This window comes from Mobula birostris, chromosome 9 (genome assembly GCF_030028105.1).
Source record: "Mobula birostris isolate sMobBir1 chromosome 9, sMobBir1.hap1, whole genome shotgun sequence".
Taxonomy (NCBI): domain Eukaryota; kingdom Metazoa; phylum Chordata; class Chondrichthyes; order Myliobatiformes; family Myliobatidae; genus Mobula; species Mobula birostris.
The window spans coordinates 120,387,443-120,407,105 of NC_092378.1; the positions used below are offsets into that span (position 1 = coordinate 120,387,443).

A 19,663-nucleotide genomic window follows, 5' to 3' on the forward strand; every position below is an offset into this window, starting at 1 on the left:
GAATAATCATAGAAGGTATACATGGAGCACTTCAGAATTATATTTTTGTTAACATTTTTTTATTTTATACAAATATTTAGGGACGGCCCAAATCTCCATGCACCCTTCCCAGATATCAAGATTATCAAGGTATGTTGAATCAATGGAAAAAAAAATCTTGTCTTCTTGCAAATCTATTTTTATATGCTTTCCAGCAATCGTCATTGTGAACGTATTTGCTTTATAATCGCCAGAATGTGGGGTACAAATTACAAATAGTGATAGAAAAGGCATGTAAGAAAGGCAATGTTACAGTGGTCATGGAGGGCTACGATATGCAGGTAGACTGGAAAATTCAGGTAGTCATTGGATTCCGAGCAAAGGAAATTGCAGAATGCTCATGAAATGGCTTTTTCGAGCAGCTTATGATCATAGGGGAAAGTCAGTTACAGATTTAGTGTTGTGCAATGAACCAGATTTGATTAGGGAGCTTTAGGTGAAGGAACCCTCAGGAGACAGTGGTAGAATTCACCCTGCAGTTTGAGAAGGAGAAGCTAAAACCAAATGTATCAATGTTGATTGGAAGGAGTCCGTTGCAGGAATGATGGTAGAGCAGCAATGCTGAAAGGTTTCTGGGAGTAATTTGAAAAATGTAGAATCATTTCATACCAAAGAAGAGGAAGCATTATGAAAGGAGGATGAGGCAACCATGGCTGACAAGGAAAATTAAAGACAGCATTAAAAAACATAGAGAGATGGCATACAATCTTGCAACATTACTTGGATTTTCAGAAGGCTTTTGACAGGGTGCAGCTAAGCAAGTTAGCAGCCTATGGAATTACAGGCAAGGTACCAGCATGGATAGAAGATTGGATGACTGGCAGAAGGCAAAAAGGAGGAATAAAGGGAACTCATTTTTGCTGAGGGCAGTGTTGGGTCTGCTACTTTTCACGTTACATGTTAATGATTTGGATGATGGAACTGATCTTGTTACCAATTATGAGGATGATACCAAAATAGCTGGAGGAGTAGATAGTACTGAGGAAGAAGGGAGTCTGCAGAAGAACAGGTTGGGAAAATGGGCAATGAAGAGTCAGATGGAACACAGTGTATGGTAGTGTATGGTCATGCATTTTGGTAGAAGGAATAAAGGCTTAGAATATTTACTGAATGGGGAGAGAATTCTGAAATCTGAGAGTGTTTGATGACTCTGGGCCTGTACTCTCTGGAATGTAGAAGGATGAAGGGAGGATTTCATGAAACTGACCAAATATTGAAAGGCCTAGATAGAGTGGATGAGGAGACGAGGTTTCCACTAGTGAGGAAGTCTGGGCCCAGAGGACACAGTAGGAGGCCCTCCATTGATCAATCTCGACCGTGGATGCTGCGACCTGTCTGTCTACCCTAGCCAGTATGTAAGGTAGTGCGATATGGAGAGCAAGCTGTTGCCTATGCAGCAGGTTCCTCCTCTCCACGTAGCTGATAAATCCAAAGGAACGGGAGAAGCTGGTACAATTTGGTACTAGTGGCAACGCAGGAGTTGCCAGTCAGCGTTGAACTCAACAGGGGACTGTCTTAGGGACTCAGGTTTTGGATTTTTTCCTCAGGATTTTCTCCTAAACCCTTCCCCATGGGGGGGTATAGCCACTAGACACTGAGGTATAAGATCAGAATATTCCTTCTCCTAGATAAGCTGGCATCCTTGGCTGACGACTCCATTCTAGCCAAAGCAACTGGTTTTAAGATGCCAGTAACCTGTCTTTTCCCCTTCTTCTGTCAGTAGAAATGATGCTCCCGGGCTTAGTAGCTACACCACATGTGAAGGCCAGGAGCTGGACTTGGTTGTCAGAGGCCATTTAAGATGCACACAGTTGGGAAGCATTTTATAGGAAGCAGGAGCTTATCCCCACTACTATTCCTGGCTATGACAACTGTAAAGAACCACAGGGCACAGCCTCAGAATAAAAGGACACCCTTTAGAACAGGGGTCCCCAACCTTTTTTGCACCGTGGACCGGTTTAATATTGACAATATTCTTGTGGACCGGCCAACCGGTTGGGGTGGGAGGGCAGGGTGGTGGTGTTCAAGTTCAACAGTGCGTGACAGGGAATGAGGAAAGGTGCAGCTGACTCGTATCGTTTCATATCACCAAATCATATCGTTTCCTCACTGCCCGGTGGTTGGGGACCACTGCTTTAGAACAATAAGGAGGAGGAATTTCTTTAACCAGTGGATGGTGAATCTGTGGAGGCTAAGTCCTTGGATATCTTTAAAGCAGAAGCTGTTAGGTTCTTGATTAGTAAGGGTGTCAAAGGTTACAGAGAGAAGGTAGGGGAATTGGTTGATAGGAAAAAAAATAAATCAACCATAATTGAATGGCAGTGCAGACTCAATGGGTTGAATGGCCTAATTCAATGATTTTTGGTCCTTTTTGGTCTTTCAGATTCATAGTCAATAATAGAGACGGGGTACACCAATTGAGTAAGTTGCTATTAACATGAGCGAGTCTACTGCCTCTATTAAAGCAAAGCCTGTAAATCCAAGCACTTACATATCAAATTAAAAACTTGGTCCCTGTAATCTCTTGCATCACGCTCAATTGTCTGAGACTTTTGGAAAGGGATTTTCCACAGTATTAATTCCTGGGATTTAAACTATTTTTTTAAGCCACCTGCAAAATAACTTGGCAGTGTAGGGGGTAGTTACAGTGTAGCAGCTATTATTGAGCGTGAAATGAAATTCTGAATCAGATTTTTTCCTTGTTCATAACAGATTTTGGGGGGAAAAATAAGGTTGCAATATGTTTTTACGTATTTTGTATTTCATTAAAATTCAATGGAGAACATATTGAGGAAAAATAATTATTCTTCCAAGTTGGTCTGAGGTATCTAATGAATTTCATCATAATATTTAAAAATTGAAGCTTTGAAATGTTGTCCATCTTAAATAACTAATGTTTTGCAGAAGCTGTTGGTCACCAGGCTTGATATATGTATAGCTAAATGAGGCGTGTGATGTCTGAAACAGATTATGCAGTCACTTGGGGCACTGGTGGAGTTGCTTTGACTTTAGAAGTTGATGTAAATTAGATTATAATCAGAGTGGCTGTATATTATCTACCTATCGAACAGTAACTCAATTTTACTCTTTCCGCTAATATTGTTCTGACCTACATTTCACAGCTGTTACATGTTTCATTTGTAATAGATAAGAGATATTTCTTCTATTATTCTTAAAACGATTTTGTTTTCTCCCTTTTGGCAAAAAGGATATTTAGCTGAAAGGTAAACTCTGTTTCCCTTTCCACTGACCTGCTGATTGTTTCCAGTGTTTTCTGTTTTTATTCCACAGTTCCTACCACAAACTATGTAAAGGCAATTCCCTTGAGATACAAGTTTTGAAGAAACCTGTTTTAATGGAAGTTTAATGAAATTTCAAGACATGAGAAATTTTGCTCTTTATCTGATGCAGTGTTCAGAACCTGAACCAATTTTGAAGTTTCTATACTATACTGGGAAATAATTATCCCTGTATTTACAGTGCATAGTATTTCACCATAATGTAAGTGGAAATTTGAGACCAAACAGCTTTGGAGTATTAAAATAACATACTGCAGCTCGCCAACACTGATTCATCCATGTACATTATGTGGTCTGAGACTATGATCATTGTACAGTACAGGTACCATGAAAAGGACCCACAGAATACAATACTTCACACAGCTATCAGCACTCAGCCGCACAGTTTACATGTTAGGGCATTGGTAAGTAAGGGGGTTTTCTCCATGCTGACACACCATGACATGATATCAGAGAGGAAGGACAGGGAAAAATGCAAATCTCACTTTACAGGCTGCAGTATAAAGGTTTCTGATGATTAAAATCTAGTCCAGGAGAAAGGTACAGTGTACCTCTCTACTATTTCACCAGGATGAAACTCCATGCAATATGGAGCAATACTATAACAAGTACCTGAAACCATCCAGGATATGGCAAGGTGAGAACTGCAACTAATCATCTTGCTTATTTATTACCATAACTTCTGCTGCAGTCTTACTCAGGCAGATACTGAAATACCTGCCCATACTTCAAAACACACCCATACACTGCAATGTACTCCCCACACTCACTCATTCACCCGAAACTGTAACTAGTGAGCAATGAAGAAAATGCTTCTGCTTTGTTGCTCAAGGCCAAATTTAGAGAAATTCAAGGCTGGCCTTCTTGGGCTCAGAGAGTCACCAGGTTAAAGGGAAGGATCATGATTATTGTGGCCACCCAAACACCGCTCCAGGGCAGATGGAGTGAGCCACAAATTTGAAGATAAGGATACTGTTGGGCACCAGTGAATATTTTTGGAAAACTCAGTGGATGAGGCATGTGCAGAAAAGGAAATAGTTAATGTTTCAAGACCGAAATATGGAACATAGAACAGCACAGGTAAAGGCCTTCAGCACATGATGCTGGTGCTGTTCATCGTGCTAATTTAAATTTCATACCGTATCTGCCGCACGTGCTCTAAATGCCTTCATTCCCTACCTGTTCAGGCGCCTGTTTAATTAATGTTTCAAAAGATGCTATCCACCACCACCTCAGTCAGTGCATTGCAGGCAACAAACACTCTCCATGTAATAATCTTGACTTGCAAAATTCCTTCAAACTTTCCCCTCTCACCGTAAACCTATGCCCTCTGATATTGGACATTTCCATGCAGAGAAAAAGGCTCTATGGCTCTTGTAATTTTGTGAACTTCTATCAGGTTTCCCTTCAACTGCTGAACCTCCAGAGAGAAATATTCAAGTTTGTCCAACCTCTTCTTGATGCTATTACTCTCTAAGACAGGCAACCTCCTGGTGAGCATCTTCTGCACGCTCTCCAAAGCCTCCATATCATCTCTGTGAAGTGGTGACAAGAGCTGCACCCAATATGCGGCCTAACCGTGGTCTTATGCAACTGTAACGTGACCTCTTGACACCCTGAAGGCAACTATACCATACACAACCTTTATTAAGTTACTTACTTGTGATGCCTCTTTCAGAGAGTTATGTACTTGCACCTCAGCATCTCTCTATACATCAGTGCTTCTCAGGATATTGTCATTGACTGTATTCCTTCTTACATTTGGCCTTCTAAAGTGCAACACCTCAGACTTGTGCAAATTAAACCTCATCTGCTATTTCTTTGCCTGTATTTCCTGCTGTATTCCTTAATAGCCTTCCTCACTAGCTAATCCACTGCCATATTTGTTCTTACATCGCAACTAAGAAAGAGAAAAACAAGTTTATCTATATATCAGAAAAAATGGGGGAGGGCAAGTGGAACAAAGGCAATTTCTTTGATTGGATGAAACAATGTGGCTTTTAAGGGTCGGTTAAACGTAATGTATAGCTAATGTTGTAAAGTCTGGGTGGTGATAGCATCCGTTAGTCTCGCGAGACCATGGATCTGCGCCTGGAAGGTTTCCAGGGCGCAGGCCTGGACAAGGTTTTATGGAAGACCGGCAGTTGCCCATGCAGCAAGTCTCCCCTCTCCACGACACTGATGTTGTCCAAGGGAAGGGCATTAGGGCCGATACAGCTTGGCACCAGTGTCATCGCAGGAGTTGGGAGAACGAGGCTGAAGGCAACATCGGACTGCCCTAGGGACTCCAGCTCCGGATTTGTCCTCAGGATTTACTCCCGAAGCCTCTCCCATGAGTAGGTATGGCTGCAAGGCAGCAGAGGTTTGAAATCAGAGTTTTCCCTCTCTTAGATGGACAGCCTTCCCAGGCTGACAAGCTCCATCTACCCGAAGCACTGGTTTTAATGCGCCAGGACCTGCCTTCGCCCCTTCTGCTGTCAGTAGAAACAGTTCCGCCGGGCTTAGAGGCTAAGCCACACAAGAAGGCCAGGAGTTGGAATTGGTTGTCAGAGGCTATTTGAGGAGCACTTTTAGGTAGTGGGAGCTTGTCCCCACTACCACTCCTCGACTTGACAACCTTGGAACCTTGGAAAGTCTGGGTAGTGTTGTAGCATTTAGCCCATAGGGGCCTCCCAGCAGGCAGAATATACAACTGAAAAAATGGGACAGGATTTTGTGATGGAGAGGGGTCATGAGAGTTGGGGTCGTAGCTGGAAAAATATCCAATCTTGATACAAATGGAAAGAAAGAGCTCATGATCTAAAATTGGAAAACTCGATGTTGAGTCCTGCCGGCTGTGACACGCTAAGCACCAAACCAGATCCTAGAACCATGGAGCGGAAGTGGGCAAGGACAGATACCAAGTTTCAGTAGGCTGGGTGCTGTAGCCTGTGCCTAGATTTCTAAAGTACTGACATTTAATCTCGAAACAATCATGGCCGTGTACAACTTTGGAATTTATCAATGTTTACATACTGATTCTAAATGGTAGTCATAACAATGCTAGCCGGAGATTAGAGCATCAAAATAGATGAGTCTTTTGCAAAGAACCTTAAAACAAGTGGGAAAATAAATGAGTACAGATTGTTCAGTGAAGGTCCATGCAACAAATGGCAAGTGCTGGTAATTTTAATTATCGAGTGGGCTGTTGAAAGAGCGCATCAGCTTTGGCGAGAAGAAAAGGAGAAGTTTTTAGTATCTGTAGGCTGACATACTACAGTATATTTTAATGATATTGAAAAAAGTATTTGAAAAATCCCTCTTAAAGCATCATAGACTTAGCCCCTTTCACCCTTGTCATTTCTAAATATACTTCAAGATAGTAATCTCCCTAAGTTATTTTAGAGACTAAATGGCAAAATGTGGGAAACATTATGTTATGGTTGTACTTTATCTTGTGGAGCCCATGGTAATTGATTTGAAATATAAGGAGAATCCACTGAAGCATGTAGGACATCTTTTCGAGGAAGCTATTTTTTTTCCAATGTTTTATTAAGAGAAGATAGAATGTTGATGAACTTTGTTTCATAACCTGAGGGAAACAGCGCCATTTTCTGAAAGCTGTTCTGCCCACAGAGATGAAGGTAATCACTTTAACTTGCAAAGATATCTTTCCAAATTGTATAATGCCACTCATGATTTATTTTTATTTTGTATCTGGCAAAACCAGTAGAGTGATGAGATAACATTGGGATGAAAGGAAAGATAGCATGTTATGCACTGTGCTCCCTGCATATTAACTAACTGATGGCTTTATTACATATTGAGTCACCTTACTGATATTTGAATTAACTCCTCCCCCTCTTGCAATATTTTTAGATGAAGATTTGTCAGATGTCAGTAGTACCAAGATGGAAACTCCTAATTCAATTAATGGCTGTGATCCTCTGAGTTCAGTGGTAAGCAACTTGCACAACTATTCACAACTTTCACAACTATTTGAAGGCACAAGAGACTGCAGATGCTAGAATCTGGATCAAAAAACACCTGGAAGAATTCAGCAGTTCAGGCAGCATCTATATGAGGGGGGGGTGGGAGGGGGGTGGGAGGAATTGTTGAATTTTGTGTGATGCTGAAACATTGACAGTCCCTTTCTTCTCCAACAGGTACACTGAGTTCCTCTAACAGATTGTTTGTTGTTTCACAACTCTTTAATGTCCACTCTGGGCATATTTTAACATCTGGTGTGTTAATGCGTTCATAATTATTCTGGTCCTGTACAATAAATTGAGAAATTTTCCATCTGAATAATCAAAAAAAAATTGAGTGCAAAACACTGGATTGGATTTCTGAGGAGTAGTGACAGTGAAACAATTGCTATTTGCTGTTGCTATGCCGCAAATCTGAGAGCAGCTTCAGGACTCCTTTGCAAGTGTATTCAAATGCAGAAATCCCAAAGCTGCTGTCAGTAATTCACCAAAGGTCTATGAGCCGTGATTCAATAATGAATTCAACACGGTGCTAAATGGGGGAGTGGAGAACTGAGTTAATAACCCTTTACTTACTGAGACTTTATGTGACGATCTGCACTAGGTTTCAGGAGGTGCAAGCAGTGTTTCCTTATTGATTCTAATAGAAAGAAACAGCTAAATGAGATTTTAATAATAGTTTGTTGATTTTAAAAGACTTTAAAAAATGCCTCCAGGATATATTTTAAATATCTAATGTCTTGCTAGTTAAGATTTTGAAAAAAAAATTGAAGGTGTTTAAGGGTTTCTTTTGCTTTGTAAATATTTTGAGTTTTCTTAATGTTCTTTAAGTTTGCACAAATTTTTGAATGTTACTTTTGAATATCTCAGAAGCACCTAAAAATTAATACACATTAGCAAGAAATCTGAAAGCACGACAGTAAAGCAAGAAGGTTTGCTGGTGCTGCAGAGGGGGGTTTAAACTAGAGTTGCAGGGAACTGGGAGCCAGAGCACTGGAGCAGATGGTTGAGTGGTTTTGGAAAAAGATGTTAAGTCTACTGTACATATAAAATCGAAAGGTCAAGCAAGGTGGGACTAATGTTCTGAGCTACATATAATTCAATCCAAGGAATATTGTAGGAAAGGCAGATGAGCTTAGAGCATGGAGCAGCACGTGGAATTATGACATTGTAAACATTAGTAAGGTTTGGTTACAGGTGGGTTAGCTTTGGCAGCTCAATGTTCCAGGGTTCTGTTGTTTTAGATGTGGTAGAGTGGGAGGGATTAAAGTGGAAAGAGTAGCATTACTAGGCAGAGAAAATGTCATGGCAGTCAGGACGGACTGGAGAGCTTGGCTAGTGAGGCTTTCAGGGTAGAACTGAAAAATGAATGACCACATTAATGTGATTATATTATTGACCACCATTGCAAGAAGCATAAGGTTGTGATAGTAGGTGATTTGAACTTTCCACATATTGACTGGAACTCCTATACTGTAAATAGGATGTTAAATGTGTTCAGGATTGTTTCCTAAATTAGTACATAGAAGTGCCAACTCGAGAGAGTGCAATAGGCTGACAGAGGTTTGTGTAGGGGAACACTTTGCATTCAGCACATGCCAGGTCTGAAGGACATGAGTTATAATGTAAGTTTGAGTAGGTTAGGACTTTATTCCTTGGAACATAGAAGAATGAGAGGAGATTTGATGAAGCTATACAAAAGTATGTGTGGTATAGATAGGATAAATGCAAACAGGGCTTTTTCCACTGAGGCTGGATGGAACTACAACTAGAGGTTATGGGTCAAGGGTGAAAGATAAAAGTTTAAAGGGAACATGAGGGGAAACTTCTTCAATCAGATGGTTGTGAAAATGTGGAACAAGCTGCCAGCTCAAGTGGTGCATGTGAGCTCGATTTCAATGTTTAAGAGAAGTTTCAGTAGGTATATGGATGGATGGATAGTCCCAGTGCAGGTCAATGGGAGTAGGCAGTTTAAATAGCTCGGCATGGACTAGATGGCTGAAAGGCCTGTTTCTGTCACTCTATCTAGTGATTATAGAGCCATTAGTTTGAAGGTAATTATTGAAAACAATAGGTCTGGTATTTGGTTTGAGATTCTAAATTGGAGAAAGGCCAATTTTGATGGTATCAGAAAGGATCTGGCAAGTGTGAATTGGGACAGGTTAGTTTCTGGCAAAGAGGTACTTGATAAGTGGAAGGCCTTCAAAAAAAATATTTTGAGAGAACAGAGTTTGTATGTTCCTGTCAGAATAAAAAGTGAGCAAAACAGGTTTTGGGAACCTTGGGTTTTTGAGAGATATTGAGGCCCTGTTTAAAAAATGGAGGTGCATACCAGGTATCGGCAGGCAGGAACAAATGAGATACTTAGAAGTATAAGAAATGCAAGAGAACACTTAAGAAGGAAATTGGGAGGGCTAAACGATCTCATGAAGTTGTTCTAGCAGACAAGGTGAAAGAGAATCCCAAGGGATTCCACAGATATATTGACAGTAAAAGGATAATAAGAGATAAAATTGGGCTGCTGAAAGATCAGAGGGGTAATCTATGCATAGAGATGAAAGAGATGAGGGAGACCTTAAATGGATTTTTTTGCGTCTATATTTACTCAGGAGAAGGACACAGAGTCCATAGATATGAGGCAATGCAGCAGCGAGATTATGGACCCTGTATAGATTTACAAAGGAGGTGTTTGCTGCCACGAGGCCAATTAGGGTGGACAAATCCCCAGGACCTGACAATGTGTTTGCTTGAACCTTGTGGGAGGCTAAGGTAGTAATTGCAGGAGCCCTAGCAGTGATATTTAAAACATCCTTACCCAGGCGTAAGGTCCCGGAGAATTGGAGGATAGCTAATGTTGTTCCATTGTTTAAGAAAGACTCTCAGAGTAAGCATAGGTATTATAGACCAGTGAGACTGACATCAGTAGTAGGAGAGTTAATGGAAGGTATTCTAAAGGACTGGATATAGAAATATTTGGATAGACTAGGACTGACTAGGGATAGTCAACATGGCCCTGTGCTTGGTAAATCATGTCTAACCAATCTTATAGAGATTGTTGAGAAAATTATCAGGAAAATTGAAGAAGGCAAGGGAGTGGATGTTGTCCACGTGGACTTTAGCAATGTCTTTGACAAGGACCCACATGGGAGGTTGGTCAAGAAGGTTCAGTTGCTGGGCATGAACCAACCAGGGTATGTCTTACACAGTGAGTGGTAGGGCACTGAGGAGTGTGATAGATCAGAGGGGTCTGGGAATGCAAATCCATAATTCCTTGAAAGTGGCATCACATCGAGATAGGGTCGTTAAGAAAGCTCTTGGCACATTGGCCTTCATAAATCAATGTATTAGAGTACAGGAGTTAGGATATTATGTTGAAATTGCATAAGACATTGGTGAGGCCTAATTTGGAGTATAAGAATGCAGTTTTGATCACCTACCTACAGGAAAGATGTAAATAAAATCAAAGAGTGCAGAGAAAATTTACAAGGATGTTGCTGGGACTTGAGGACCTGGGTTGTAGGGAAAAGTTGAATAGGTTAGGACTTTATTTCCTAGAATGTAAAAGATTGAGGGGAGTTTTGATATACAGTATGTATACAAAATTATGAGGGGTATAGATAGGTAAATCAAGCAGGCTTTTTCCCTTGAGGTTGGATGAGACTAGAACTGTGGTTCGTCCATCGTCGTCAATGAAGACCTCAACACCATTAGTCACTTTGAGACTGGATGCGGTGTGTCCGAAGATGACTGGTCAGGACAATTCGGGCACAGAATGTCCTGGTACATGTTGGGCAGACATGTCTAGCCACTGCAGCTGTTGCACTGGTGGCTCTGGACTTGCGCAGCTCGCGCTTATTTTATGTTTCAGTAATGCGCCTTGCTTCGTAAGCTTGACAGCCCTTGTGGATGAGGCCGTGCCAGGTAGGGCGGTTTTGTGCCTGCGTTTCCCAAGAGGTCGTGTCTATGTCAAATGACTTCAGGGAGACCTTTAGTGTGTCTTTGTAATGTTTCTTCTGCCCTCTACGCGAGCGTCTTCCAGCAGAGAGTTCCCCAAAAAGGAGCTGCTTGTTTCTGTGCTCGTCCGGCATGCGGATGACATGACCTGCCCACCGGGTCTGCGCTCTCATCAGCAGTGTGTGGACTGATGGCAGACTTGCTCTAGAGAGAACTTCAGTGTCTGGTACTTTATCTTCCCATCTGATGCCTAATATTCTGCGGAGGCAAGTCATGTGGAAATAGTTGAGCTGTCTTGCATGCCTTCAATACACAGTCCATGTTTCACAGGCACACAGGAGGGTAGTGAGTACCACAGCTCTGTAGACCTTCAGTTTTGTTGCTGGACTGATTCCTCGGCGTTCCCATACAGTGGAGCGCAGTCTACCGAAAGCAGAACTTGCCTTTGCTATTCTGCAGTTAACTTCTGTATCAATAGTCACTGCTCGGGAGAGGGTACTGCCAAGGTAAGTAAACTGGTCCACTGCCTGTAGTTTCTGTCCTTTGATTGTGATTTTGGGTTCTGTGTACGGTGCATGAGGAGCAGGCTGCTGCATGACTTCGGTCTTGATGTTGATGGTAAGTCCAAAGTTGTCACAAGCCCTGGAGAACTTGTCCATATTGACTTGCATCTCTGGCTCCGAGCTAGCATACAGGGCGCAGTCATCGGCAAAGAGGAAGTCTCTCAGAACAGTCTCCTTCACTTTGGTAATAGCTCGAAGCCTCCTCAGGTTGAAGAGCTTCCCATCCACTCTGTACTTGAGGCTGATTCCAGCATCACTGTCCTGGAAGGTATCATTCGCCATGGCAGTAAACATCATGCTAACCAGTGTGGGTGCGAGCACACAACCCTGCTTGACACCATTGGTGATCAGGAACGCCTCAGAGGGTTCTCTGCCATCCAGCACTCTGGCCATCATGCCAACGTGGAACTGGCGTACCATCCTCCACAGACTAGAACTAGGTCATGGGTTAAGGGTGAAAGGTGAAATATTTAAGGGAACATGTTCACTCAGAGCATGGTGAGAGTGTGGAACGAGGTGCACAAGCAGTGCATCCAGGGTCGATTTCAACATTTAAGATAAATTTGTGTAGATACATAGGTGGGAGAAGTATGGAGGGTTATAATCCATGTGCAGGTCAATGGGACGAGCCAGATTAATGGATCAGCACAGACTACGTGGACCAAAGAACCTGTTTTTGTGCTGTAGTGTTCTAAGAAATCTAAAGTGTCAGGGTTTTTTTCTCTGATTGCATGGGCAAAGTTAATTTGGCTATCCCATGTGATATCCATTTCTTTACCTTCAGGAGAGAGCAACTGCACACCCCAAAGTAAAATCCACCCAACATTCTCTCCTCATTTACCCGGGGAGGGGAACTGAAGGTAGATACACATTTTTACCCAGAAGTCATTGGTGAGTTACCCAGAAGTCATCCAGAACAAGGGGTCACAGTTTGAGGATAAAGGAGAAGCCTTTTAGGACCGAGATGAGGAAAAACTTCTTCACACAGAGAGTGGTGAATCTGTAGAATTCTCTGCCACAGGAAACAGTTGAGGCCAGTTCATTGGCTATATTTAAGAGGGAGTTAGATATGGCCCTTGTGGCTAAAGGGATCGGGGTATGGGGGGAAGGCAGGTACAGGGTTCTGAGTTGGATGATCAGCCATAATCATGCTGAATGGCAGTGCAGGCTCGAAGGGCCGAAGGGCCTACTCCTGCACCTATTTTCTATGTTTCTATGTGAGTTTTCCTAAGCTCACACCTTCTCACAATGCCCAGGCCTCAGCAGGTTATTTAGAGTCAATCAAGGGTGTTCAAGGAAGCCTGAAAGCAACACAAGAAATTAGATAAAATTTCTCTAAACTACAGAACAAATCAATTCATCAGAAATTTTCTTGGGAGAATTCTCAGCTTTGCCTTCCATTTTGGTGTGAGTGACAGCAAGAGTGTGAGTGATACCATATGAATGAACATTTCCTTCAATCTCTCACTCAACATATGCCAGCAATCAAGAAGAACTTTGAGGCAATCTCCTCCTGAAATAAATGTCTAAGTTTGTGCATGCTTCATTTCAATGAGCCAAGGGTGAAGTTGAAATAAGTTAAGAGGTTACAGCCTTTTTTACACTCAACGTTCTGAAGTGTTACAGATTAACCATCAATAAGTGAAACATAATACTGAACCAAAAAGAACAAACAATGAATAACAACAGTATACACTTATGAAAAGGGTATTTAATGTTCAAAGTGAGGAAAGCTGGAAATCAATACAAGGAAAAAGGTTTTCACCTTACCACAGTAACCACGGTTCAAAAAGTTACTGACTGTAAGTAAGAGAACTAGTGAGAAAACAAAAGGTGAAAGATGAATTCATTTTTATATAACATTTATCCAGAATTTGCTATAGTTTCTCAGCACTAAGATGGAAAGGAAAAGAAAAATTTTCAAAATGGTTTTCCATACTCAAGAATTACTGGCCTTATTTTCCTAATGTCTGTGAGCACAGTCAGGCTACAGCCAAATAAAGCCCGGGACTTTTTTCATTACTTACCTATTAGTTTCTGTTCCACTTTATGTAAATTAGAAGAAAACATCTTCCATCTATGAAATCCATGAAAATGAGCAACAATGGAACCTGTCAAGCAATTAATATCACCTACACAGTGATATTTCATTTGCATGGTTCAATCTCTATTTTGTTGTCAAACTCCCCTTTCCATCTGTATGATGTTTTATCTTGAGCAGACGGTATATCGAGAGATGAGCTTCTGTATAAAAGCGGCAAAATACAACCATTTCTGTTGTCATGGTGACCAAAACTAGATGTTGCTGACTTCACCAAACACACAGCAACCAATCTGATCATCTATTTTGTGTTCGTAAAACCCAAAGCAAAGCAAATAAAGCAATTGTATTTACTCCAAGGAATACAGTGTGTATAAATTTAAATCATAGCTGTTACTCATGTCCTCTTTTATTGGTGAGGTGAATGCTTATGTCTTACCTGGTGATTTTATTTACATTAAATATCATTTGAAACACAGGGCATTAATAGTTGAAGAACAATTCAATGAGTGCAGGGAATGGAAGAGGGAAATGTGTGAGCACCCTTTTCCTGTTCAATTGATCACTAAGCCATGAATTGCAAGCTAAACTGAAGTCAGCTGCTTTGCCTGATGATTATTGCTCACATAAGTCATTAGTCGCAACACTGAGTGTAGGAAAATACATTTCTAGTTCCAGTATAGTTGTGGAAAGATTCGACCATCCAACTGATGTCACCCCACTTCGTCAAGAACTTGAAGTGATCAGAATTATCTTTCAGCATTGATTCATTTTCCACATTTGGGCTGACCGTTCCTTCAGATTGAGGATGAGGTTTTCAGGTATTTGGAAACACACGATAAAATAGGCCAAAGTCAGCATCGTTTTCTAAAGGAGGAATCTTGCCTGACAGGTTTGTTGAAATCCTTTGAGGAAATAACAGGCAGGATAAAGTGGGGTCAGTGGATGTTGTTTTGTTGGATTTTCTGATGGCCTTCAACAAGGTGTCACACATGAGAAAAACAAGATAAGAACCCTTGGTATTACAGGAAAGATGCTAGCATGGATAGAAGGTTGGCTGACTGGCAATTAGTGGTGTTCTGTAGGGGTCAGTGTCGAAGTTATATGTTCATGATTTGGATGATGAAATTGATGGCTTTGTGGCCAAGTTTGCAGGTGATATGAAGATAGATAGAAGGGCAGGTAGTGTTGAGGATGCAGGGAGAATGCTGAAGAACTTGGACATATTACGATAATGAACAAAGAAGTGGCAGATGGAATACAGTGTAGGTAGAAGGAATAAAAGCATAGATTATTTTCTAAATGGGGAGTGAGTTCAGAAATTGGAGATGCAAACAGTTTTGAGATCCCTAGCCCAGGAATTCCTAAAGGTTAGCTTGCAGGTTGAGTCAGTAGTACGGAAGGTGAATGTAATGTTAGTATTCACTTTGAGAGGACTAGAATATAAAAGCAAAGATGTCACACTGAAGCTTTATAAAGCATTGGTCAGACCATGTTTGCAGTATTGTGAGCAGTTTTGGGCCTCATGTAGAAGAATGGATGTGCTGGCATTGGAGGGGGGTCTAGAGGAGATATGCGAGAATTATCTCAGGAATGAAGGGATTAATGTATGAAGATCAATTGATAGCTCTAGGCCTGTAGTTTCTGGAGTTTAGAAGAATAAGAGTGGATCTCAATAAAACCTACTGAATATTGAAAACCTACTGGATGGAATGGATGCGGAGAGGAGTGGGAGAATCTTGGATGAGAGGACAAGCCTTAGAATAGAAGGATGTCCCTTTAAAACAGAGATGAAGATGCATTTCTTTGGCCAGAGGGTGGTGAATTTGTGGAGGCCAAGTCTTTGGGGAAAGTTAAAATGGAGGTTAATAGGTTCTTGATTAGTAAGAGTGTCAAAGGTTTATGGGGACAATGAGATTGAGAGGAAAAATAAGTCGACCGAGATTGAATGACAAAGCAGACTCAGTAGGCCAAATGGCCTAATTCTTCTCCTATATCTTATGACCGTATGGTTTTATAGAAATTGTACATTAGCGATCCCAGTTAAACAAACTACCAGTGTGTATAGCCAATGATGACATTCTACCTTTGGGTCCCTGCAATATATTTTCACTGCACTGGCATCATCTCAGCCATATAAACTTACTTAATTATCTCTACTTGGGATTGTTGACAGTCACCAACAATCAGAGCTTAGCTTTATTCTGTTCACATTGGATGTCCGTACACCTTCTTGATTCAGGAGTGAATGTGTAACAGCCTCAGCCAGAAAGGTTGGCCAATTATTTTTATTCTCTGTACTGTGGAAACACAAGTTCATTCTTCATGCTCACATGGTAACCTGTCTAAGGTTAGCTAATGCATTGATAAAAAGCCAACTGCACATCAAAGCATAAATCTTCTTGCTTTATTTAATTTAACTGTCTTTTCTGCAGAGAAGTTTTCCCATGTTAAAAACTTTCAATAAATGTAAATTATTGTTGTTAGTCCTACTTAGAAAACTCCCTAGCCAAAATTAAGCACTTATAGTAAAATAAAGCCTCTTTAACCAGTTTTCTTTGACTTCTGCAATTTCTAGTATAGAATAAGGCAATTCAGATTTTCAGAAGTAATCCTTGTTTTGATTAAATTTTTCTGAGAGTTCCCTGACTCTGTTCTTTGTGTTACAGCAAACTTTAAGACCTCGATTTCCCAGTGTGATGTCAACTACCCCTGAACCACCTTGTAATGACTCAATTCTACGGAGGACCAGGGAGGAAGATCGGGAGATGCCACACAGAAAGTAAGAAATGTGCCATGTTTAATTACATTGCAAGTGATATCCTGGCACATATTGATATAAGTAGGCCCTGTTAAATGAGCATTTGTTCTGTAGTGTTTACATTGCAGTCCATGTTCAAACCCTCAGTATATATTCACAAAGGAAAGCTATTTAACATAATGAAAATAGGCTTCATATATCTTCGTCAGGAACAAACTGAGTATGCACCAAAACCTCCTAAATATAGATTAAACAGATGTTGACAAAACATTATATCATCTTGTATTGACATGAGTCTGACCGTGAACGCACTGTATAGAGGATGCCAAATCTTAAAGGAATAATGGTGTTCCAAGAAATTTTCAATTCTTTCTAGAATTGTTTCCATTTTTCTTTTTGTACTCTTTCATTTTCCTCTGTTGTTTGTTTCCTTACATCATTGGGCATATTTTTTTTTCTTTCAAGGCTCCTGAAGCTACTTAATTTCTCAATTTCCTAGATTCATCCCTTCCACTTCCATCAGACCAAGTGACATAGGAGTAGAATTAGGCCATTTGGCCTATCGAGTTTGCTCTGCCGTTTGATCGTGGCTGATTTATTTTCCCTCTCAATCTCATTCTCCTTCCTTCTCTCTGTAACCTTTGACACCCTTACTGATCAAGAACCTATCAACCTCCGCTTCAAATATACCTAATTAATTGGCCTCCACAGCTTTCTGCAGCAATGAATTCCACAGATTCACAGCCTGTGGCTAAAGAAATTCCTTTGAAAGTTGAGGATCTCTCCCCTCTACACCACAACTACCTCTCCACTCCTTCAGATGTGTTAATCCTTCTGCCTACTTTCCCAGAATCTTAATTTCAAGAATAATGCTGACTTCTTGATTTCTTTATTTCTAATTTCTTAATTCCAGCTTTGCTGTGCACTGTTCACAAAGGTCCTTCATCCAAGTATATTCAATTACTTCTTTTCAAATGTCTGGACAGTATTAGTCAATGTGCAAATGCTGGCCTGCAGTGTGGAACATTTTCCCTCAGCTTTGAGCAGTGTCTAAGTGGATTTAACAGGCAGTTGTTGCCAAAGGATTGCTCTTCAGGGGAGCACTGGCATCCCTTCATTCTGGCTCAGCTTCATACTCTCATTAACCAAGTGTCATAACTAAAAGCCGTAGAAGAAATAGTAACATTTTCCCTCAGATTTATCACTTGAAATGTGTTTTAATTGACCTCTTGTTGCTAAATGCCTGTTCACTGCAAGCATTTGATGCTGTTTTAAATTTGATGCTAGAACATTTCTCTGGTAGCTTGGTAGAAAACTGGATTTCAGTGCCAGGAAAGTCTGTTTTTATATGCATTTTTTTTTGTCTTGTTCTCACCTCTTAACCATGTTATGTTTATTTGATTGCTAACTCTATAATATTGGGAAAAAAAGTTAGACCTCTTATTTATTTCTGCTCATTTATCATGCAATGTATTCTTTATTTTTTAATGAATATTGTGATTGGAAATGGAAAATGTTATCCTTTACTGTGCAAAGTCACGGAACTCAACTCCAGCAATCTATTTTTCATCTGAGAATCCAGTTCTATAATTCTTTGAAAGTGGCATCACAAGTAGGTAGGGTCAAAAAGAGGTTTTGGCACATTGATCTTTATAAATCAGTGTACTGAGTACAGGAGTTGGGATGTTATGTTGAAGTTGTATATGATGTTGGTAAGTCCAAATCTGGAGTATTGTGTGAAGTTCTGGTCACTCACCTATAGGGAAAGTTATCAATACGTTTGAAAGAGTACAGAGAAAATTTACAAGGATATTGCCAGGACTTGAGGACCTGAGTTAAAAGAAAAGGTTGACTAGGTTAGGACTTTTTTTTCCCTGGAGTATAAGAGAATCAGGAGAAACTTGATAAAGGTATACAAAAGTATGAGGGGTATAGATAGGGTAAACGGAAGCAGGCTGTCACTGAGATTTAGTGACATTTCAAATGGAGGTCTTGGATTAAGGATAGAAGGTGAAATATTTAAGGGGAACCTGAGGGGAAAATTCTTCACTCAGAGGATGGTGTGAGTGTGAAATGAGCTGCCAGCAGAAGTGGTGGATCCAAGTTTGATTCAATTTTTAAGAGAAGTTTGAATAAGAACATGGATGGGAGGAATATGGATGACTGCAAGTCAATGGGACTTTTCATAATATAATGGCACAGACAGATGGGCTGAAGGGCCTGCTTGTGTACTTTACAGCTCTATTACTCTACGGCTCTAAGCTCAGATGTCCTACCTGCTCTGTTGCGGTATAACACCCTAACACCCCTTGTGCCCCAAAAGTCTGATAACACTAGTTTATATCTAGTGGTCCTAATAGCACCTAGTTAAACTGGAACTATTCATACTTTGTTCAAACAGAATCTAGCCAGCAAATTCCCAGGGTGAAAAGAACAATATATCAAATCACTGCCACCTCATATCTTTTAAAACGGCTGTGATATTTTGTTTCTGGTCAACGTTGTATTTTCTTAGGAAACATCAAGTCATCTGTTGTTTCAGTTTTACCCCCTTCCCCTCTCCTTAGTGCATATTTGAAGAAAGACCGGTAATTTTTCATGTCACTCTCCTGCTTTTGTTCCCTGCAATGCCTATACAAATGTTTGTAACACCACCTGGGGAACAATTTGTCTTTGAGTCATTAGCACTATATGCACGTGAATGTAATGTGATGTGTTGACTTCATGACATTTGACTTCCTTGAAGATAGTAGAATTTCCTCAAAATCCTTGAATTCACGTTCGAGTTCACATTCATGTTTGTTGCCAACTGACTGCAACCAAATGAACCAAATGAAACAACGTACCTAAAGACCAGGGTGTGCCCACAAAACATATATCACACACAGCTCATAAACCAAAATATTACCATAAATAAATTGATAAAATATAATTTAAAATGCATGTAGTGTACAGCACCGGTAAACAGGAAACAGCTCTCTATCCTAGTGATGAGGCTTCAGTGGTGGCAGGATATTCATTAGTCCCACAGCCTGAGT

General features: G+C 40.6%; 1 protein-coding gene across 2 annotated transcripts in view; it reads left to right on the plus strand.

Moving 5' to 3' along the window:
- The window catches only part of card11 (caspase recruitment domain family, member 11), a 321,723-nt gene that overhangs the window by 232,023 nt on the left and 70,037 nt on the right, over positions 1 to 19,663 (plus strand). For both annotated transcript variants that reach the window (XM_072268714.1, XM_072268715.1), the window contains exons 10-12: positions 81 to 129; positions 7,197 to 7,276; positions 16,534 to 16,646. In XM_072268714.1, the coding sequence (XP_072124815.1) occupies positions 81 to 129; positions 7,197 to 7,276; positions 16,534 to 16,646 (242 nt within the window). The remainder of the gene's footprint in view (positions 1 to 80; positions 130 to 7,196; positions 7,277 to 16,533; positions 16,647 to 19,663) is intronic.